Source organism: Colobus angolensis, unplaced genomic scaffold, assembly GCF_000951035.1.
Source record: "Colobus angolensis palliatus isolate OR3802 unplaced genomic scaffold, Cang.pa_1.0 Scaffold8, whole genome shotgun sequence".
In the NCBI taxonomy this organism is placed as follows: domain Eukaryota; kingdom Metazoa; phylum Chordata; class Mammalia; order Primates; family Cercopithecidae; genus Colobus; species Colobus angolensis.
This window is the reverse complement of record NW_012121820.1, coordinates 17,672,680-17,695,667: the sequence shown is the minus strand read 5'-3', so window position 1 is coordinate 17,695,667 and position 22,988 is coordinate 17,672,680. Positions and strand designations below refer to the sequence as shown.

The window sequence follows — 22,988 nt, the reverse complement described above, 5'->3', positions numbered from 1 at the left end:
TACATAAATATATATCCTGAGCATTTCCTTATACTTTCAAATACTAAATACTTCTTTTCTTTGGAAAGGTAATTAATTAAATGATACAAAGACTATGCAGTGAAAAGTGATTCTTCAGCCCTCTCCAGATTTCTGTCTCTTGTCAGAGGCAACTGCTGCGAGGAACATTATGAATCCTTCCCTGAATTTTCCTTATAGGTCTCATTTAGCAATCTGTTATCCCTAGAGTTCTGGAATAGGACTTGGTTTATAAACAATGGGTCTTCATATGATTCCTCAGGACCCTGTACACCCTGATCCATATTTCTGTCTCCCATAAAGGACCATCCTCTCTGCTTTTGTGGAATAATCAAAGGTAAGTTCACCCAGATCAGTGTTTTTCAACTGCATTGAGAGTGGGGAAATGACCCCCCTCCTTTGCCCCCAACCCCACCCCGGGGACATTTAGGAATGGTGGTCACAACTGAGGGGGTGCTACTAGCGTCTAGTGGGCAGAGGCCAGGGTTGCTGCTAAACATCCCGCAATGCACAGGACAGCCACGCACAACAAATACCTATCTGGCCCCAAACGTCAATAGTGCCAAGGTTGAGAAATTCTGATCTGAATGGACATGTAACCCACAAGGTGGGACTCCTGGGCCACCACCTACAGCTTCTACATCGATTGTTCAGTGTCCTGGAGTCTCGGAGAAGACGGTGAGCCCAACTGAAACAGGGAGCTTTGAGACCAGACCACAGAGCTCAGCGCTTAAGACTGGGAGTGGGGAGGGGTGGAGAGGGAGCTGAGTTTCTTCATGCAGGAAATGAAACTTGACAGGACAGGCTGAGATTGATAAGCATGACTGTGACTGATGGAGGCTGTCTCTGGTTAATCCTGCAGTAGCTCATTGTGATTAACCATGACTGCAGGGCCCGGTCTAGTCTGCAACCCACTAAAAGATAAATTTTGACCGAGACAGATTGGCGTATCCAGCTGTCACTGAGGAAATGTGACAGACAAGCTAAGGAGCAGCAGCATAAGAGATAAGAACAGACAGCCGTTGGTTTGCACTCTAGCTCTGCCATTCTCTGGCTGTGTAACATCTCTTTGAACCTCAGTTTTCTCTTCTGCAAACTGGGAATACACATACCTTACTAGGGTTAGTGCAAGGATTAGAAATACCCAAGGGGGCCGGGTGTGGTGGCTCATGCCTGTAATCCTAGTACTTTGAGAGGCCGAGGGGGGCGGATCACCTGAGGTCAGGAGTTCGAAACCAGCCTGGCCAACAAGGTGAAACCTGGTCTCTACTAAAAATACAAAAATTAGCTGGGCATACTGGTGTGTGCCTGTAATCCCAGCTAGTAGGGAGGCTGAGGCAGGACAATAGCTTGAACCTGGGAGGCAGAAGTTGCAGTGAGCTGAGATTGTACCACTGCGCTCCAGCCTGGGCAACAAGAGCAAGACTTCATCGCAAAACAAAAACAAAAAAAGAAGGCAGTCCAGGCGTGGTGGCTCACCCCTATAATCCTAGCACTTTGGGAGGCTGAGGCAGTGGATCATTTGAGGTCAGGAGTTCGAGACCAGCCTGGCCAACATGGTGAAACCTCATTTCTACTAAAAATAAAATAATTAGCTGGGCATAGTGGCAGGCGCCTGTAATCGGGAGGCTGAGGCAGGAGAATGGCCTGAACCCAGGAGGCAGAGGTTGCAGTGAGCTGAGATCGCGCCATTGCACTCCAGCCTGGGTGACGACGGAGTGAGACTGCGTCTCAAAAAAAAAAAAGAAGAAGAAAGAAAGTAAGACCCAAGTTGCCTGCCCTAAAATCACATAAGCCAATTCTTTGTGATAAATCACTTAATGTACATCTCCTACTGGCTCTGCATCTTTGGTGGAACCCTGATTAATAGTGCAGGGTTAGACTCACAAACAGAAGTTATTCATTAATACCAAATTATCATCATTATTAATTAAATGCATAATACATGTACTCAGCTGAGCTTTTGTGCCTGGCTTTGTGCTCGGTTCCAGAGAAACAGTGAGGAACAAGACAGGCAGCTTCCTTCCCTCGCGCACTGATAGCCTGACTAAGATGTTAGGACTTGGCCTGCAGGAAGGATGCGGGGTCAGAGGGACTGAGGTGGTGACTGCTGCTGCTGCAGCAGCGGAGGCTGACGCTGGTTCTCTCTGGGCTGGTGGCTGGCTTTCTGAGCCTCTCCCCCGAGGGCTGAGTGTGACTGGAAGCTGAGACACTGTGACCCGGATAAGACTGGCTGACAAAGACAGTGACCAAATGCCTGACTGGCTACTACTGAATAGTAGCCATTGGTACAAGCCTTGGCTATGCTTTAGTGACCATGACTGCTTGAGCCCAAAGTAAGATGGCTGGTGTCTGTGTTTCTGGACGGGGATATAAAATGCAAAGGTTAATGAAAGTTGTTCACAGTTCAGAAGCTAAAACGAGAAACTAAGAATAGCAAAAGGCAACATTGTATCTGGCGGAACCTGCAGGTCCGGTCCATTCTTCCCGCGACCCAGGGCTCGGCCGGACCGCTTTCTCCGTGGCTCCAGTCAGACGCCAAAGCGAGAGAACTTCCGGTGCGTTTCCGCGGTACCGGAACGTGGGACGAGGCGGTGAGTGTGGCCTCCTGGCCTTTTTTGCCTTTCCTGATTCCTTGTGTACGTGTGGCTGGGCCTCCCCTCTTCTTGGCTCAGAGTCACGGAGTGCCTTGAACTAGGCCCACCTCGCTGGGGCGGCTCGTTCTCTGCTTGTGGGACGCTAGTGTCTCTGGAGGCCCTTCCTGAGAAGCCGTCGCCAGGGCTTCCCGGGGCACACGGAGTTACTTCGCGTTTTTCTTAACTTTAGAGCCTGGGGACCGGAGACCCTGATTGCACTCGACCTGGCTCTTCCCTACTCTCTGCGTGACTTCCAGTAAGGTCTTTCCCCGAATTGAGCTTTTGTTTCTCGTTTACAAAATGGATATCATACTTGTATTAAATAAATATTTACTAAACGTCGAATCTGTGCTAGGGATACAGCAGGACTCAAGTCTTGTGGCGATGACAGCCCTCAATCAAACATCCAAAACTGCAATTGTGATCATTGAAACGGAATGGTACAAGGCACCCCAGGGTGTGTCACAGGAGACCTGAGCTAGCCCCAGGTCAAGGAACCTTTACTGAGGAGGTGAATATTGAGCTGAGATTTGACAGAGTGGGGAGGAAGAGTTTCCTATCTGAAGAGAGCTTCCAATTTCAGGTTCTGAAAGAGGCCATTGTGGCTGGAACAGAGAGCTTGTGGGGGACCATGATGTGAAACACGCTAAAGGGGTTGCCAGGGGTCAGACCGGGCAGGCTTTGTAGGTAATAGGAAGAATTTTGGTTTTTCAAGAACCAGGTGGGAAACCACTCAGAAACTGACATGGGTGGTGAAGTGATTAGATTGGTATTTTGAAAAGGTTACTGTCTTGAATGGAGAATGGATTGAGGAGCAAGCACTCTGAGTGAGAGACGATGGTAGCTTGGATTAGGGAGGTGGTGGAGAGAAGTGGATGGATGTGACTTTAGGTGTTCCAGGACTGTGAGGAACTCACAGAGCTGTCAGTGACAGGGGTTGGTAGACGGCAGAGTTCTATGCATATTTAATAAACCTTTTCCTAGCATCTCCTCTGTGCCAGGCCCTGTGCCAGCTGCTGGAGATATAGTGAATAGAATTACAGACTGGTGGATTGAGAATGAAAGAAATGTCATTATCGAGGAGGAGCACACAGATGTCACAAGGAAAAGTGGCTAACTGATGAGCAGTTATTCTAAATGGATTATCTGTTCATTCAGCAAACATGAAATACTTTCTGAATTCGGGATTACAAATAGGAAGATGATACGAATTATTATTATTATTATTATTATTTTGAGATGGAATCTCGCTCTGTCCCCCAGGCTGGAGTGCAGTGGTGTGATCTTGGCTCACTGCAACCTCCGCTTCCCAGGTTCCAGGGATTCTTCTGTCTCAGCCTCTCAAGTAGCTGGGACTACAAGGCACGCACCACCATGCGCAGCTAATTTTTTTGTATTTTCAGCAGAGACAGGGTTTCACCATATTGGCCAGGCTGGTCTCAAACTCCTGACCTCGTTATCTGTCCACCTCGGCCTCCCAATGTGCTGGGATTACAGGCGTGAGCCACCGTGCCCAGCCCGTTGATATGAATTATTTAGAGCAGTGTCTTTCAAACCTTTATGACTGTGACCTACAGTAACAAATACATTTTATGACACAACCGAGTGTACACACAAAGCTCCAGAAAACAGTACTTAGCTTTACTACTCTTGATGTATTGTGATATTTCAAAACTTCTGTTATTTTCATTTAAAAAATAATGCTGGTTGAGACCTTTATATTGATTTCCTAATCCACAAATGGGTTGTGACTTACAGTTTGGTGAAACACTTGCGGTGGTTCTGAGGTAACGATGATAAAATGTGCTCTTATTTTTGGAAAAGGATTGGTCTTCCTTTCTGCACTGTTTTATTTTGTTTTGTTTAAAGTAAAAAGAGTAAACATGGCTGGGCATGGTGGTTCACACCTATAATCTCAGCACTTTGGGAGGCTGAGGCGGGCAGATCACTTGAGGTCAGGAGTTCCCGATAAGCCTGGGCAACATGGTGAAACCCTCTCTCTACTAAAAGTACAAAACTTAGCCAGGCATGGTGGCACATACCTGTAGTCTCAGCTACTTGGGAGGCTGAGGCACAGGAATCGCTTGAACCCGGGAGATGGAGGATATAGTGAGGCAAGATCACGCCACTGCACTCCAACCGGGGTGACAAAGCGAGACCCTGTCTCAAAAAAAAAAAAAAAAGTAAACAGAATTAAACAGGCAGCTGGTTTTTCTGTGTGTGAAATTTTGGCATCTTGGCTAGATTGGAATTGCCTAGAGGGCAGTGACTGTCTTAATCTGTGATGTTTCTTTGGGGGCCTGGCAAAGATCCTGGCACAATGCAGGCACTCAGTGAGTATTTGTTAAATTAATCAGGTAGGTATCTTTGGACTAGAAGGTTAGATAATGGTTTGTTTACATTTGTTTGTGTTGGTACCATTCTTGCCGATATCCCAGAGGCAATGTCTGGAATATTCAGAAGTAGGTAAAATAAGTGTACTAAGCTCTTTCTCTTCTGGCCTGCTTTCTCTTCCTAGGCCAGCTTTACCACCTGAATTCATTCTGGATGAATGGTCCAGAGCCACCACTGCTTGTGGGCTCTTTGGGAAGTTGTTTCACTCTCTGGAGTTTAGGTTTTTTATGAGTGAAAGAAGAGGGGAGATTTGTGGTTGAAAAACTCTCTAGAGCTCGAACAAATTTTAGATGCTGAGCCTTCACTTTCTACCATCTGTCCGTTTCTGGGCCTTCCCTGAGGCTTATGGGAAACTGGATATGTATTTGATTTAATCTTTCCAAATCTTTTGGGATAGTTTTTAGGCAGAATTGTAGTTTTAAATGATTTAGGCATAGTTATAGCTTAGAGTGAGCCGTCCAAGCATTTTCCACCCTCACCCTCTCTTGTGAGAAAGAGATCTGAGACAATATTAAGAGTGGATGGTGGACAGAACACTGGCCTGCAGGCAGGGTACCCAGATTCTAATTTGGGTCCTGGTATGACCATGAGCATGTCACTTTTCTTTCACTGGTATCTTGTAGCTGTGAAGTGAGTGTCCTTGCATGTTAAACCAAAACACAAAAATCCTTTCTTTTTAATCCTCATTTTTCTCATCTGTAAACTCAATGCAGGGTTGTCATGAGGATTAAGGGAAATAATTATGTCAGGAGTCTAATTCAATATCTGGCATACAGAATGCTTAGCAAATGAAGCATCTTTCTCCACATTCTGATTAACTCTGATTTCTTTCTTTCTTAGCTGTTCTGGAAGACAAAGAAAAAGGGTTCTTTTGGTCACCTACCACTGGCCCCATGGCTGCCTTGCAGATGGATCCTGAGCTAGCCAAGCGCCTCTTCTTTGAAGGGGCCACTGTTGTCATCCTGAACATGCCCAAGGGAACAGAGTTTGGGATTGACTGTAACTCCTGGGAGGTGGGGCCCAAGTTCCGGGGCGTGAAGATGATCCCTCCAGGCATCCACTTCCTCCACTACAGCTCTGTGGACAAGGCTAATCCGAAGGAAGTAGGCCCTCGTATGGGTTTCTTCCTTAGCCTGCACCAGCGGGGGCTGACAGTGCTGCGCTGGAGCACACTTAGGGAAGAGGTAGACCTGTCCCCAGCCCCAGAGTCTGAGGTGGAAGCCATGAGGGCCAACCTCCAGGAGCTGGACCAGTTCCTGGGGCCTTACCCATATGCCACCCTGAAGAAGTGGATCTCACTCACCAACTTCATCAGCGAAGCCGCAGTGGAAAAGCTGCAGCCCGAGAACCGGCAGATCTGTGCCTTCTCCGATGTGCTACCTGTGCTCTCCATGAAGCACACCAAGGACCGCGTGGGGCAGAATCTACCGCGCTGTGGCACTGAGTGCAAGAGCTACCAAGAGGGCCTGGCCCGGCTACCAGAGATGAAGCCCAGAGCCGGGACAGAGATCCGCTTCTCAGAGCTACCCACGCAGATGTTCCCAGCGGGTGCCACGCCAGCAGAGATAACCAAGCACAGCATGGACCTGAGCTATGCCCTGGAGACTGTGCTCAACAAGCAGTTCCCCAGCAGCCCCCAGGATGTGCTTGGTGAGAGGGAACAAGGCTCTTTGGGAGCGGGCCAAGGGGAGGATATTAGCAGAGGTGTTTAGAATAGGGAGTACATCTTGTGTTAGTCCAGCAGAAACTAAACGTGGCTAGGAGGCTGAAGATACAGGTGTATCTTTACCCTTAACCCTGGAGATTGTGATTCGAGAGATCTGGAGTGGGGCTCCAGCAGTTTCTGTCTGTCTGTCTTTCTGTCTAATAAACAAGCATCCTAGGTGAACCTAGTACAGATAATCTTCTGTTTGGGAACCACTGATAGAGCCCAGTCCTACAGAAGGAAAAGCTTTGGCCCACTGAGTGGCTGAACTGAGACCAGAACCCAGGACTCTTGGTTTCTGGGCCAGACATTTGCTCACTGTAGCCTCTCACCTGCCTCCTCAGTTTGCTCCTGACCCTCAAGATGTTGGTCTCTCAACTGGCTTAGAACAGGACAGTGATTTTTTTTTTTTAATCATTACAGTTTTTATTGTTGCCTCCCCTTTTATTACAAAAATGATAGGTATTAATCATAGAAGAAAAACAAAATTTACTTCAAATCTTCACTACTTAGAAATAACCATTTATACATTTTTGTATATTTATATTCCTTTTTTTCTGTGTATTTCTGTGTATTTCATTTCAGTGTCTTCTCTGTTTATTTCTATGTGCCTCCTCTCAGTCTTTTAAAAATTCAGTATATGGGCCGGGCGTGGTGGCTCAAGCCTGTAATCCCAGCACTTTGGGAGGCCGAGACGGGCGGATCACGAGGTCAGGAGATCGAGACCATCCTGGCTAACACGGTGAAACCCCATCTCTACTAAAAAAAATACAAAAAGCTAGCCGGGCGAGGTGGCGGGCGCCTGTAGTCCCAGCTACTCGGGAGGCTGAGGCAGGAGAATGGCTTGAACCCGGGAGGCGGAGCTTGCAGTGAGCTGAGATCATGCCATTGCACTCCAGCCTGGGCGACAGAGCGAGACTCTGTCTCAAAAAAAAAAAAAACTAAAATTCAGTATATACATCTATGTATATATGAGTTTTTATAAAAACAGGATTGAAGTATATTATTACTTTGTAATCTGCCTTAATATAAACGTTTTTTCATGTCACTAAGTCACTTTTTTAGTGGCTGTTTCATGTTCCATAGTTATTGGACCAGTTCTCTGTTATGGACCATTGAGATGTTCCCTATTTTCCCTATTATAAATATCATCAAGTGGCCGGGTGTGGTGACTCACACCTGTAATCCCAGCACTTTGGGAGTCTGAGGCCGAGGGGCATCACCTGAGGTTAGGAGTTCAAGACCAGCCTGGCCAACATGGTGAAACCCCTACTAAAAATACACAATTAACTGCGTGGTGTGCACCTGTAGTCCCGGCTACTCTGGAGGCTGAGGCAGGAGACTCACTTGAACCCAGGAGGCGGAGGTTGCAGTGAGCCAAGACCTCACCATTGCACTCCAGCCTGGGCAACAAGAGCTGTCTCAAAAATATATATACATATATCATCTAGTGAACATTCTCGCATGCACTTATGCATACATTCAGGGATAGAATTGCTGGGTCAGACTGTGCATGTTGCCAGGAGAAGGTTTTGCATCCTTGCTGGCTGGTAGGAAGCTATTGCCCATCACCTTTGACAGCATTGGGCATGGCAGTTTAACAAAGGCCTCTTCCAATTGGATAGTTGAAAAATGGCACCTTATTTATATTTCTTAAATACTAGTGACAGCAAATATGTGTCACATTTTGAACAGCTAATATATATTTACAAATTTTCCAGGTAATTTGCATATTTTCTGGTTGGAAGTTGAGCGAGAAATCTGAATGTAGAACTTTGGTTTTTTTTTCTGTGAGACAGGGTTTCGCTCTGTCTCCCAGGCTGGAGTACAGTCACGCAATCATGTCTTACTGCCACCTCAACCTCTTGGGCCCAAGCCATCCTCCCGCCTTGGCTTCCCAAAGTGCTGGGATTACTGTGCCTAGACAGGACTTTTTATATCATTGGGTCAGCTGATGATATAACGTGTATTTTAACAGGTACATCTTAATGCATTGGTATTTTCATGTAATAAGTAACTTTTGAAAGTCTGGCTTAAAAATGAATAGAAATCCTGTCTTTCTACCTCTTAAACATTTCAATTCTTCAAAATATATCTTGTGAAAAGGTCTGTTACAGGAATCACTTTGTTGGGCTTTTTTTTTTTTTTTTTTTGAGACAGGGTCTCACTTGGTGACATGGGCTGGAGTGCAGTGGCGTGATTACAGCTCACTGCAGCTTCAACCTCCTGGGCTCAAGTGATCCTCCCACCTCAGCCTTCTGAGTAGCTGGGACCACAGGTGTGTGCTACCACGGCCAGCTAATTATTTTTGGTCGAGATAGGGTCTCCCTGTGTTGCCCAAGCTTGTCTCAAACTCCTGAACTCAAGTAATCCTCCTCCATTGACCTCTCAAAGGGCTAGGACTATCCCTGCCACCACACCTGTCCAGGGATAATTTTGAATCTACATCACAGCTCTTTGAAATTATTTTTGATGTCATAATTAAATTTTAGACAAGGTCAGAAATGCACAAATTTAAATAAATGTCCTAAATGCAAAGAATAGGGTAATATTTAGTTTCACAAACCAAGTAAAGCCAGCTGAAGAAGCAAATCATTAACATATATTACACAAAGAAAATTTGACTGTATTTGAAAATACTGGTCAGAGATCCAAAATATCTCAACCAGGTAGCTGTTCACATAAATCAAACTTAGTTCCATATGCTTAGGACAGGGAGCTAGTTTTTCCAGGTCTCTGGAAGTGGCAGAGATCAAACACTGTGCATTTAAAGAGGTATTTGGTGTTGAGTGCATCTCTTCTTTTTATGGCCCACATGTACATATACCTCATTAAATTTCCAGCCACCTTTGAAGTAGAGAGAATGCCTGTGATGAGTGGCAGTAATTCTGCGGTAACCAGAGACCCAGTTACTTGCCCAGGCACAGTGGTGTCTGGATCATCAGGTCTCTTTGTTTGAGATGGGCATCTGATAGAAATTGGGAACATAATATTTTTTGAGTGCTACTTTGTGCCAGGTCTTATTCTAAATGCTTTATGTGTACTGTATCCATTCATTTAATCTTTGCTGCAACCCTCAAATAAGGAAATCCAGGTCTTAATAGATTGAGTAACTTGCCCAAGGTCACACAGCTGCTAAGTGGCAGAGCTAAGATTTGAATCTAGGCAGTTTGGCTCCAGAGTCCATGCTCTTAGCCACCAAGCTGCTCATAGAGATTAAATCACAGAGCCCTGTGATTAAGCAAACAAAAAATAATCTGGCTGGCATGCTGACCTTGGAATAAGTACTCAGGAATTTTTCTTTGGTGGGAGGTTCTAGAACTGTTCCCACCCAATAGAGAATCTGTTTTATCTTTCCATTGCCCACATTGTGAAGCATTGATGTGCGGCCTTGGGCAAGCCCTTGACCTCATCTATAAAATGAGGCAAATACCACCTTCCTGATTGCCTGTGGAGTTGGGCTGAGGGTTACATGGTGTAGTGCAGTATTCCTGTGACCCTGGAGCAGACCATCCGCATCAGAATCACCTGGGGAACTTGTTAGAGCTACAGATACGAAGGCCCCATCATCTCTCCTCAACCAGAACCTCTGAGGGGGAAGCTTGGGTAGCTTTACTTTTAACAGACTCTCAGTGATTCTGATGGGCAGCCAGGTTTGAGATCCACTTGGCATAATATCCATGAACACATTTTGTAAACTTAAAATGCCAGGCAAATACTGGGAATACCTCTTCTCTTGCAGTCTGACTTTACAGAAATCCAAAGCCACAGGTTGGTTTCCCATGGCTTGAATTCATAGCGGTTCAGCAAACATTTGTTGAGTACCTGTTAGATGCAAAATCCCATGCCAGGCTCTGCAGGAGTGACAAGGATAAAAGGTAATCTGTTGCTGAGGTCCAGTGGAATTGATGGCCTTGTGAACAGTGATGGAGAGTATCAGCTGGTTCTCCTCTCCCTCAGAATCACTTCTCTCTGCACCTTTCAGGTGAACTCCAGTTTGCTTTTGTGTGCTTCCTGCTGGGGAATGTGTATGAGGCATTTGAGCATTGGAAGCGGCTCCTGAACCTCCTGTGCCGGTCAGAAGCAGCCATGGTGAAGCACCACACTCTCTACATCAACCTCATCTCCATCCTGTACCACCAGCTTGGTGAGATCCCTGCTGACTTCTTCGTAGACATTGTCTCCCAAGACAACTTCCTCACCAGCACCTTACAGGTGAGCAGTCTTTCTGACTGAGCTGATGCACGTGTGGGTCAGAATTGAGGCAACAGTATGTGTTTTGTTTCTTGCTATTCTTCCATGACCCAAAAATGTTTAAATTTCAGTTTCCTAGTCTTGGGATATTTCCTGGTTTTCTCTCTCTTACTCAATTGTAAGTGTCTCTATGCTAGAAATTTTCTCTCTGTACCACCCTCTCCCTATACCTCATCCCCAGAGTGCCTAACAGTGGGATACTTGGATTTGAATTCCTTCCACTGCTTTGGTTTACTCAGCTTAAAACAGCTTTTCTTTCTCCCTGTAGCCATGAATTGCTACAACCCAGTAAAGCAAAGTTTTGAAGTTTTTTATTCCCAGTGAAACATCTGCAGCTTCTTAGATCTCATTTAAGCATTAAAATAACTTTGATTTCCTGTTCAAACAAAATGTGCCAGTTTCTGCAGAGATTCTATGACTGAAAAAGTGAAATTTGCTTTCAACTTGGCAATTAAATTTTCATTATGAGTGGTAATTAGGAAAGAAGCTTCAAACAACTTACAATCTTCATCCTATGCTATTTCCTCCCTTTGCAAACAGATTAGTTTCCTTTATGTACTTGGGACAGCCTCTGTCACTCACATTGTGTAACTTTCTCAAGAATAGAAGAGGCAGAAGCTGCCAACTATCAGTTTCCATACTTTCCCTCCCATGAGCTTCTTTCTTCTTCCTGTGTGTAGTACCCCCATGAGGCCTGCTCCATATAAGGCAGCTTTTCACCAACCTTCCAGTCCCACTCAGGGTAACAGAAGGGACGAATATGCATTAAATGTTGGGGCTGGGTGTGGTGGTTCATGATTGTAATCCCAACACTTTGGGAGATGAAGGCAGGAGGATCACTTGAGCCCAGGAATTAAAGACCAGCTTGGGCAATATAGTGAGACCCCGTCTCTACAAAAATTAAAAAAATTGGCTAAGTATGGTCATGCACATCTGTAGTCCTAGCTACTTGGGAGGCTGAGACAGGAGGATCACTTAGCCCAGGAGTTTGAGGCTATAGTGAGCAATGATCATGATCGTGCCACTGCACTCCAACCTGGGCAACAGAGTGAGACCCTGTTCACTCATTGAATCCCTTTGGAACCCTGTAAGATGGGGATATTATTCCCATTTTACAAATGAGAACACTGAGAACGGTTAAATCATTTACTTGAAGTCATACAGCTGGCAGATGGAGGTCAGGATTTGTACCCAGGCCTGAGTCTTGGTTTCCTGCCTGTGCTTATGCCCTTGTGTAGTGAATACAGTGTATCCCCCAGAAAGGATTCTTGATTGACATCAGTGAAGACTTCATCGAGGTCCTGTTTCTCAGAGGTACAGAACGCTTTTCTAAAGCCAACCTACTGTTGGACGAGTCCCTGTGAGCAAGCATCTGACTTAAAGCTGGCAGTTGAAGGACCTGTGTAAACCATGGCAATGAATCAGTCAAGCGCATGGTTTGAGCCCGGTCTGTTCCACTCAGAAGAGCTGTAAAACTGTCCTTTTACTGGTTCTTCATGTAACAGAGAAATTAAACCCCTTTGTCCTTCCTCTGTGGGGAAAATTTTCCCCAAAGGTACTGGTTATGGGTTGTAAGGCAGTGTGAGGAGGCATTACCCTGCTAACTTGCCTCTGGCAGTGGCTGCTTCCCTCCTGATGCACATTGATGCTGTCGCACAAACACGGGAGGGCCACGGTGTCGCTGGCTGTCGGGACCATTGTTGGCACAACCAGCAGCTGAGCTCTATAATTGCCAGGCTTTGTTGCCAGCAATGATTTACAAAACAGAAAGTGCCCAGCTCGATTGCTGAATGCCCAGGTGGGTTGTGCAAAGCTGATGGTTGGAAACATTCAGTCTTTGGACTTTTCACCAAGAAAATTCGATGTCATTATTTGGAAAAATCCAGGGCTTGTCCCAAAAAAAAAAAAGTCTGAGCATTCTTCATATATAACATTCTACTGAAAAGTGTTGAGGAATATATATATATATGAGTTAGCCAGGGTTCCTGCCCTCAAGGGATTTGTTCATTGATTTAGCAGGTAATTGCCGAGCATCTGCCGTATAGAAGACTCTGTTCTAGAACTGGGAATATAGCTGTGAGCAAAACAGAGTCACTGTCTTGACTCTTGTATTTTGAGGGAGTTAACTAAGTAACTCCAGATAGCAGTAAGTGTTTTAGAAGGCAGTCCTGCCCTAGTACCATTTCCCTAGCCCTGGCCTTTTGGTCTTACTTAGATTGCATTGGAGTTTACCACCCTCCATGCTTACCCATTACCCCATCTCTCTCCCACGCTGCCACTTGAGGTGCTGCTCCATAATGCAGCTGTGATCCTGCTTCTCTCTGGCTCCTCATTGCCTAGAAAATTAAAAGCCCAAACATTGTTCACAAAGGCCATTCTGATCTGGCTTCTTATCCTGTTCTCCAGCTTCTCCTCCTTCTCTCTGTTTTCCCCCATCAACTCCAGCGACAGTGGTCTCTTTGCAGGTTCCCAGATAGGCTATGCTGTTTCATGCTTTTTTAAAAAAAAATTGTCATAAAAAACAATTTTTGGCCGTTCCATGGTGGTTCATGCCTGTAATCTCAGCACTTTGGCAGGCAGAGGCTGGAGGATCACTTGAGGTCAGGAGTTCGAGACCAGCCTGGCCAACATGGTGAAACCCCGTCTCTACTAAAAATACAAAAATTAGCTGGGCATGGTGGCGGGTGCCTCTAGTCCCAACTACTCCGGAGGCTGAGGCAGGAGAATCTCTTGAACTGGGGAGGCAGAGGTTGTGGTAACCGAGATTGTGCCACTACACTCCAGCCTGGGCAAAAAGAGTGAGACTCCATCTCAAAAAAAAATAAATAATAAAAATGAAATTGTGGTAAGAAACACAATTTAGCATGAGATACGCCCTCTTAACAGATTTTCAGTGTTCAGTACAGTATTGTTAACTATAAGCATCATGCCATCCAGCAGATCTCTAGAACTTCTTCATCCTACATAACTGGAACTTTATACCCATGTTTCATACCTTTTTGCCTGAGCCTGGTTTTCCCTCTCCCTGGTACATATTTGCTCATTCTACAACATGCCCTCCAGGCATCCCTCCTCTCTCTCTCAATCTCTCTCTCTCTCTCCCTGTCTCCCTCCCTCTCCCTCTCCCCCTCTCTCCCCTTTCCCTACTCTTAGCCTACTTTGTACTTGTCACTATCATATTGCATGAGATTAATATATTGTCTGCCTGACTCCCACACTGAGTCATGGGCTCCTTTTACATGAGGCCTATTTTTTGTTCATCTGGTTTTCTTTTTTTTTTTTTTGAGACATAGTCTTGGTCTGTCGCCCAGGCTGGAGTACAATGGTGCGATCTTGGCTCACTGCAACCTCTGCCTCCCAGGTTCAAGTGATTCTCTGGCCTCAGCCTCCCAAGTAGCTGGGATTACAGGTGCACACCACCACACCCGGCTATTTTTTGTGTGTGTTTTTAGTAGAGACAAGGTTTTGCCATGTTGGCCAGGCTGGTGTTGAACTCCTGACCTCAGGTGATCCACCCAGCTCATATCTGGTTATCATCAATATGTTGTCAAGGCCTAACGTTTATTTCATTTCGTGTTATTGGGTGTTTTTAGGTGGATAGAGTTCATAATTATTTTGGCAATGTAAATATCATAGGTATAAACAGTGGAGTCTGATCAAAGGGCATTAGAAGCACCAAAGAGGGACTGGTTAATTCTGACTGGGGTTGCGATTTGACGGGATAAAGGACTAGGAATGGTTTTATGCAAGGGTGGAAGTGGGGGCATTTGACCATGCACTTGACGGATGACTGAGATTTCAAAAGGCACAATGTGGAGAAGTATATTATAAAACTTTTTTTCTGTTTTAAATGGAGAGTCACGTTGATGCTATGTTGGCAGTGAGAGTCCAGTTCTCCACACAGAGGCATTCACTCAGGGCATTTGTGACTGAATGAATCGGCCCATAAAAGGCTTCTTCAGCCAGCCGCCTGCCCTCCCAGGTAGTCAAGTAAGTGGAACTGGCTTTCTTACTTAGGAGCTTAAATGGCTACTACCCATGGAGAGGGATTGGTGTTTGTGTGTGTGAGCACTTAAAAACAGCCACATTAGCATGGATAAAATCAGCCACGTAATGGAATGCTCTTAGCCATTAATTTTTTTTCGACTTTCTCATGTGAGGCCTTTTTGAGTAGAAGCCACTGGTTTTTACAAATCCCTTGGATTTCACTTGAATAAAAGTGATTTGTTTTACAAAAATAGATACAGTTTTTTCTTTTATTTAAAGCAACATAAGTCATCATAATTCATTTAAAACCAATGAAAGGATAATCTGAATTTAATGATATGTTAGAAAGTGAGTTATGTACAAAATAAGGATTTTTATTGTTGATTGTGTAGTATTTAGGCATATAGTCATCTAACCTGTTTTTAAAAATACTTCTAGTTACAATAGGCCATATATGCTTTCCAACTTCCTTTTTTGCTAGTATTCTAAATATGCGTTCATCTTTAACTTGAGGGAAAACACCATCTCGACAATGAGGTCTGTGGTATTTTTATCACGATGCCCACTATGATAAATGTGCCTGCCTACTCCTACACTCTTGCCGTTAGCTATCTCTTTTGCGTGCTTAGTCTCATTGAGCCCTCACAACAGTGCTAGAGGCTAGGTCTGTAATCCCATTGTACAGATGAGGAAGCAGGCTCAGGGAGGTCACATAATTTGCTCAAAATCCACAGAGCTAATGGAAGGCAAGGCTGAGCTTTACATTCTGCAGCCTGTGGCGGGCTTCCGTATATGATTGGAGCCCCAGATGAAACATCCCAGATTTTTCAAACTGACCTCAGGTGATCTCATTCGCGCTGCTTTTCACCTTCCTGGTCATCATTGTGAAACAATAGTCTTGCTTTTAATACCACTTTCTTCTGCTGCAAGTAGAAACAAAATCTTCTACCTATTGCTAGTTTCATTCTAAGTTGAATAATTATTTGGGAATTGAAAAATTTAGGAAATGTCATCTTTTTGGTCTAGCTAAAAAAATAGGATAAGATAGTGACATAGCTACCTACCTTGATATTTTGAATTTCTCGAGGTGACCTAACTGAACTCAATTTATTTAACTTAGGTTTAAGAGGAGCTTTCACATGTATGACTAAAGTAATTTAGAATTTCATAATACACAGATTAAATGATTAAAGTGTTCATGCTTTAAGAAAAACACCCAGTAGATGTGCTTTTTGTTTTAGATAAATGCGTTTGTTTGCAAAATATTATCCTATTTCAAAAGTATTTTTTAAATATTTAGTATTAATCTGCTGAGATTAAGGTGATTTATGTCCCAGTGATGTTAAAAAGTGTTGATTTGATTTTGTTTTAGTAAATAAAATAACTAGATCACTGTTAAGTTTCCTGAAGAAGGCATACAATTAATCTGAAAGTAAAAGAATCGTTATTTCTTGGAAACTAAGTAGTATTTAAACATCTTCATTTCTGAATTGTGAGGAGTTTTGAAAATGTGGTCAAAAATAGATGAGGGGATGCCAGGGGTTAGTGGTGAGGGAAGGGTTTGACTGCTAAGGGGCAGCATGAGGGAGCTGTTTGGAATGATGGGATGGTTCCATGTCCTGATTGGGGAGGTGGTTACACAATTTATATGCACCTTCAAACTCAGAACTGGATACCAAAAGCAAACACTGTGAACATATATCATATGGTGGTTGCATGGGGGTATATATATATTTGTCCAGAAGAACTGAGCATTTAAAATTGATGAATTTACTAACCTGGGCAACACAGTGAGAACCTGTCTCTATAAAAAATTTAAAAAAAAAAAAAAATTCCAGGCGTGGTGGCTCATGCCTTTAATCCCAGCACTTTGGGAAGACAAGGTGCAAGGATCACTGGAGCCCAGGTGTTCCAGACCAGCCTGGACAACATGGCGAAACCCTGTCTCTACAGAAAATACAAAATTAGCTAGGCATGGTGGCATGCATCTATAGTCTTAACTAGTGAGGAGGCCGAGGTGGGTGGATCACTTGAGTACAGAGGTCAAGGCTGCAGTGAGCTGTGATCATATCACTGTGCTCTAGCCTGGGTGACCCTGTCTCAAAAAAAAAAAAAAAAATTGTCTAGGTGTTGGTGGCATACCTGTAGTCCTAGCTGCTTGGGATGCTGAGCCCAGGAGTTCGAGGCTGCAGAGAGATATGATCACGCCACTGCACTTCAGCCTGGGTGACACAGCAAGACTCCGTCTCAAAAAAAAACAAAAATAAAAATAAAAAATAATAATAAATAAATGAAATAAAATGAATAAAATTAATTGTGTGTAAGTTATACCCCAATAAGGTTGATTTTTTGTTTATCTTTTTTTTTAAGTCAATCCAGACTATGCCCTGTGTCCTGGAGGCTGCAGAGGGGACAGTTCCAGAAGCACCTTGGTTCCCCACAAGGCAGTGCTAAAACTGAATATTAGGGATGGATTAAGCCTCTGTCAAGACAAAAGGTCTGGGTAGGGGAAGGATGAAGCAGAGATGCCTCTGCTTTGACAGGACTTTGCTCAGCATTCGTCACTGCGTGTTGCAGCATGCCTAGTGTCTTACCTCTATGGTGGGAATAGTCAGTTCCTGGGCTGCCTCCCAGGCTGTGGTAAAGATCAAGTTGGTGAGTTCTTTAAAAAGGACGAAGCACTTTTTAAATTAGAAACCTTATTTGTTAGACTGAAGGTGTCTGTTTTACCTGCCTCTAGTGGAATTTATTCCCAGGCAGTGTTTGAGAGGTGCTTCGGGAGGATGGGTGATGAGCGTGAGCCCAGCTTGTTCCAGCCTGTCACTGCTGGCCATTGCCAAGTGCAGGGCAGTTCCTGGGTCTCGTTAGGTCATTTGGGGAGTACCCTCTGGGCTCTAACTCTATACCTGGCCCTGGGCAATATGCTTTGTGGGACACATCGATAATTAGGACGCAGTCCCCACTTTTAGAGGGTGCAAATCACTGTGATACAAGCACAGTGTGAGGAACACCATGAGGGAGGCTTGGGCACAGTGCTGGGGAACAGGGGTCTGAGCAGTTCATGTCACAAGGAGGTGGCTTGAGAGCCATGGCGTTGAGGGGCCTGGTAAAGAAGCTGCCTCCTCCCTAAGATGAGCCTTTCATTCTCCCCCGCATCACCACATCATTATTGAACAGCTGTTTGGTGCTAGGCACTGTACAAAAGTGAACCAAAAATTGAACCTGTGGTTGTCTTCATTCTTCTGTTCACGAAATATCTAATGGGTTCTTTTTGTGTGTCGGGCGCTGTGCTGAGAGTAGAGCACAGTGTGAAAGAGCCGCTGCTGTGAGGTTGCTCCTTGTCTGGTGGGCGAGATCAACAGCAGATGGCCTGTTACCTTACTGAGACTGATCAAGGTAGCCCTGGGGCTGAGGGAGCGCAGAGGAGCACCCGCTCCATCCTTGGTCTGGAAGACATCCTAAAGGAGGTGATGTCTGAGCCGAGCCTGAGTCTTTAGGAGAAATTTGTAGGTGAAGGAGGAGAAAGCAGGAGGTGGAAGGGTGTTAAGAGCAGAGGGAAAAGCGTGTGTGCAGACAGGCGCAGAGGAAGCAGTGGCACATGTTTGGGCGGCTGCTCAGTGGCTGAAGAGCAGGGACTGTGGAAAGTCATCCAATTCCCATGTAAGAAAGGGAAACTGGAAGAGACTTGGTAATTCAGCCCAGCAGGCTCCCCACAACCTCTGGGGATGGCATCATGGGTGTGCAGGGCCTCCAGAGCTAAAACTGTTTGAGAGAAGGCTTCTGTGCTGTCCATACCAGGCCCCTCCCCAGAGTTCAGCCTTGCTCCAGGCAGGCTCCACTAGCTGCCTACAGACAGGCCGACTCCTGGCTTCCCCATGGCCCTCGCCACCAAGATCACACAGCCCCTCTAATTAGTTATTGATCTGGCATTTTGTTGTGGCTGTGCTTCCCACTCCTACGTATAGTCGATTCCCAAGTTAATGAAGCTGGATTCTGTACCGTCCCCCTTCCCCCGCATCACTTCTCCCTGGGCTCACATTGCTGCTACTCCAACGGAATGGCTCCAGACAAAGACCACTGAAAATGAGCCGCACTCCTGCTAACAGGAAGATGGCACAGAAGCGGGTGGGAGGAATATTGCCTCTGGAATCAGCTGCAGAGTACGCCTGTTGCCTTTGTTGGGTCAGGTCTCCTGGGGCCCAGCATCTTTCCATGGTGGCCTGAAAGCCAACTGTGGCATGAGGGTGATGTGGATCAAAGAGCTTCTTCCACCGTCACACCCCTGTGTCTCTGGGTGGGCCTGTAGGGTACCAGATGGTAGTCTGGGAAAAAACACTTCTTCCTTTCTGGGTAATTTGTATTCAGTCATTTAACTCCTCTCAGCTTCCATTTCCTTAAAATAGGCATTCTGTTGTATCTTCCCAGGGTGTTGGGAGGATCCAGTTGGATGCTCTGTGAAACTTCTTTGAAAACAGTATAAGAAGGAGTCATGGGTTTGCTGTTACTCTTAGGAAGGGACTGGGATCCCGGACAATCTGGAATGGGGTTTCAGAAGATACACAATGGCCAATGTGCACGTGAAAACATACTCAATATCCACTGATCATTAGGGAAATGCAAATCAAAACTACAGTAAGATACTACCTCCCACCTATTAGAATGGCTCTGATTTAAACACACAGAAAATAACAGGCGTTGGCCAGGATGTGGAGAAATGAGAACATTTGTGCATTGCTGGTGGGAATATAAAATGGTACGGCCCCTGTGAAAAACAGTGTGGCAGTTCATCACAATTTAAACAGGGAGTTCCCGTCTGATCCAACAGCTCCACTCCTGGGTTTCTGTGCAAAAGAATTGAAAGCAGAGACCCTAAGAGATATGTGTACACCCATGTTCATAGCAGCATTATTCACAATAGCCAGAAGGTAAAAACAACACAAATGGACATTGACAGATGAATAGACAAACAAAATGTGGTATCTGCGTACAACAGAATATTATTCAGCCTTCAAAAGAAAGGAAATTCTGACACATGCTGCATCATTAATGAACCTTGAAGGATATTATGCTAAGTGAAATGAGCCAGTTGCAAAAGGACAAATGCTGTATGATTCCACTTAGATGAGATACCTACAGATTCATAGAGACAGAAAGTAGAATGTGGGTTGCCAGGGCCTGGTGGGAGGAGGGAAGGGGGATAGGGTAGTCGAATTCATAGAGATGGAAAGTAGGATGTGGGTTGCCAGGGCCTGGAGGGAGGAGGGAGGGGGAGTTGCTGTTCAATGGCTGCAGAGTTTTGGTTGGAGATGATGGGGTCATTCTAGAGATGGATGGTGGTGATGGTTGTACAGCAATGTTAATGTACTTAATGCTACTCAACTGTACACTTAAAATGGCTAAAAGTAAATATGTATATTTTGCCATGATTTAAAAAAATATTTAAAAATGGTTGAAATGATAGATCTTATGTACAGATGCTCCTCAGCTTCCCATGGGGTTATGTCTTAATAAACTGTAAAGTCAGATATACTGTAAGTCAAAAATGCATTGATTACACCTAATGTCCCTAACATTGCAGCTCAGCCTCGCCCACCTCAAACGTGCTCAGAACACTAACACTAGCCTACAGTTGTGCAAACCATTTAACACAAAGCCTATTTTATAATGAAGTGTTGAATATCTCATGTAATTTCTTTAATACTGTACTGAAAGAAACAATTCAAAGTGTGGCTTCTTCTGAATGTGTATCACTTTGCATCATCATAAAGTCAAAGTGTCGCAAATTGAACCATCGTAAGTCAGGGTCCATCTGTATATTTTACCACAATAAAAAAAAATCAAAGATAGCTTTTAAGGGGGATAGAAGCCTCAAACTGGCAGCCTGTGGCCCATTTAGAAGATTAGAGCAGCAATTCAGTCTTGTTGGCTTGGGGCCTAGGACTTTATGGGGTCCAGGGGCTTATAAGCACCCCCAAGCCTTTCTTAGGACCTTAGTACCGACTGGTGTGGCTACTACCTGTTCCTCTGGGATACTGCCCAGGTGTCCAGTAGAACCCCCCAGGGGGTGGGGCCAGGGTAATGGCCCCAGCCTTAACAGTGGGGCATCTCTGCCCAGATAGTAATTTTCCATTCTAGTCCTGCCCTAGCATCTCAGCTGGGTTTGGACCTTCTTTCTTGGTTTGGGGGGAGCACAGCAGGTGTCCTGGGCCTATGCCAACAGCAGCTGATCTATCTGCCCCACAGAGCCGAACACCATGAGGAAATTTCCACAGCTTTCTTGTGCTCGCCCCCCGTCTTCTCAGGAGTGACTTATCCTCTGTTCTCTGTAGGTTTTCTTTTCCTCTGCCTGCAGCATTGCCGTGGATGCCACCCTGAGGAAGAAAGCTGAAAAGTTCCAAGCTCACCTGACCAAGAAGTTCCGGTGGGACTTTGCTGCAGAACCTGAGGACTGTGCCCCTGTGGTGGTGGAGCTCCCTGAGGGCACCGAGATGGGCTAACTCGGGCAGCGCTCTCAGCTGCGAGGGGCCCCTTGCCACAGGGCTGCAGTCCTGGCCTCTCCATTTACTTCTTCCTATCCTGGGACCTGCCAGGGCAGCAGTCTCTCCAGATCCCGCAAAGATGGAGCCAGAATTCCCTTTTTCACTGATAAATATGTTTCTTCATTGCCAAAGAGGCTGTACCCATCCTGAAGGCACATTTGTGGGTTCCCCATCAGCTGGGCCTTGGTGCTAACCTGGCTGAATTTCACACAGGCTCTTACAGAAGCTCCTAGGGGAGACCTGCCTACACGGCAACCAGATTCCCTCTGAGTGAGAAGGAATTGAACCAAAAGTCCTAGAAAGAACTGATTGCTTGTTCCATAGGAGCTTAGAAAACAAGAAACCCTGGATTGCCCAGGGGGTCTGAGAGGTCGGTTGGTGACTTTTTTGCAGTTAAATGGAGGGTGATGGGGAGATGAGCCTGCCTCTTGCTGAATGGGAGCAGAGGACTTGGGCCTGCGGCTTCTTGGAAGCCCTTGATTGGGAAGAGAGTGTCAAGGGAGGCAGCTGGATTCAATCTGGCAGGTGGTCAGCTTCAGCTTTCTCCATCAAAATCCCATTCTCATGTCCAGAGGCCCAGTGGGTCATCTCCCAGGTGGGTGTGGCCCCTGGCCTCAGGGGCCTTGCTGGTGCTGTTACCGCCCACCTGCTCCATTCCAAGGCCTCACCCAGAAGTGGGACCCTCCCCTTCCTCACCAGAGCCACCATGACTGTTTCTCATGACCTGGAGCGTCAACAACAACCAGAAAGGTTTCTGCCCAGCGCAGGCTTCTTAAGGCCCTTATGAAGTTTTGTGCCTTCCAAGTGCTGAAGAAGACCTGGTCAGCCCAAATCTTCCCAGTCCTGCTGTGGAGCTGTCAGTCACTGGAATAATAAGCTCCTGGTTCCTTGGGAGTCCTGGGGGCACGCCTTTCGTGCTATGTGGCAGGGTTCCTCTCTAGACAAGTACACAGGCCCTGCCACCCTGACATCAAACTGTTGTACTATGATCACAGTCCCTGTGCCATCCTTTTCCAAGGCTGGGGCTCACACCAGGGTTTGAATGAGAATCCCTGCTGGTTAAGACTTTTGCTTCCACTTGTTTCCTTGGAGATGTTTTTCCAAGAGCATAATGTACATTAAAGTCTTCGAGTTGAGACAGAATCCCCTTGTGTGTGTGTCTCTTGCAGTTAATCTGCCTGATCTCCAGAGCAGCCAGGCTACTGTCCATAGACACACACCTCCCTCCAGTGTCTGGGAGACCTGCCCAACCTCTGGAGTCTGGAAGAGGCAGGCAGCCATGCTCCTCCTGTTCCTCTGAGGCCCCTGAGACAGGCACACAAGGAAGAAGGGATGAGGCCCCATGTCTCAATAATAACCCAAGATTCACCTCATATGAATTGGCTCCTCTTTTTCTCCCAAAGCCCACTCATCAGAACTACCTGGGGAGCTTGTGAAAACTATCTTTAAAGGAGT

The 22,988-nt window shown here is 45.6% G+C and overlaps 1 protein-coding gene across 2 annotated transcripts; it reads left to right on the top strand.

Annotated features, from left to right (window-relative positions):
- Window positions 1–2,525: 2,525 nt before the first annotated feature.
- Window positions 2,526–22,673, top strand: AAR2 (AAR2 splicing factor homolog (S. cerevisiae)). 2 transcript variants are annotated; one of them, XM_011929117.1, is made up of 4 exons: window positions 2,526–2,910; window positions 5,889–6,698; window positions 10,739–10,968; window positions 21,324–22,673. In XM_011929117.1, the coding sequence occupies exons 2-4, from the start codon at window positions 5,942–5,944 to the stop codon at window positions 21,489–21,491; spliced, it is 1,155 nt and encodes a 384-aa protein (XP_011784507.1). In that variant the 5' UTR covers window positions 2,526–2,910; window positions 5,889–5,941; the 3' UTR covers window positions 21,492–22,673. The 2 variants fall into 2 exon arrangements, with proteins under 2 accessions (XP_011784507.1, XP_011784506.1); XM_011929116.1 differs by having other exon boundaries at window positions 2,532–2,612.
- The last annotated feature ends 315 nt before the right edge of the window (window positions 22,674–22,988 follow it).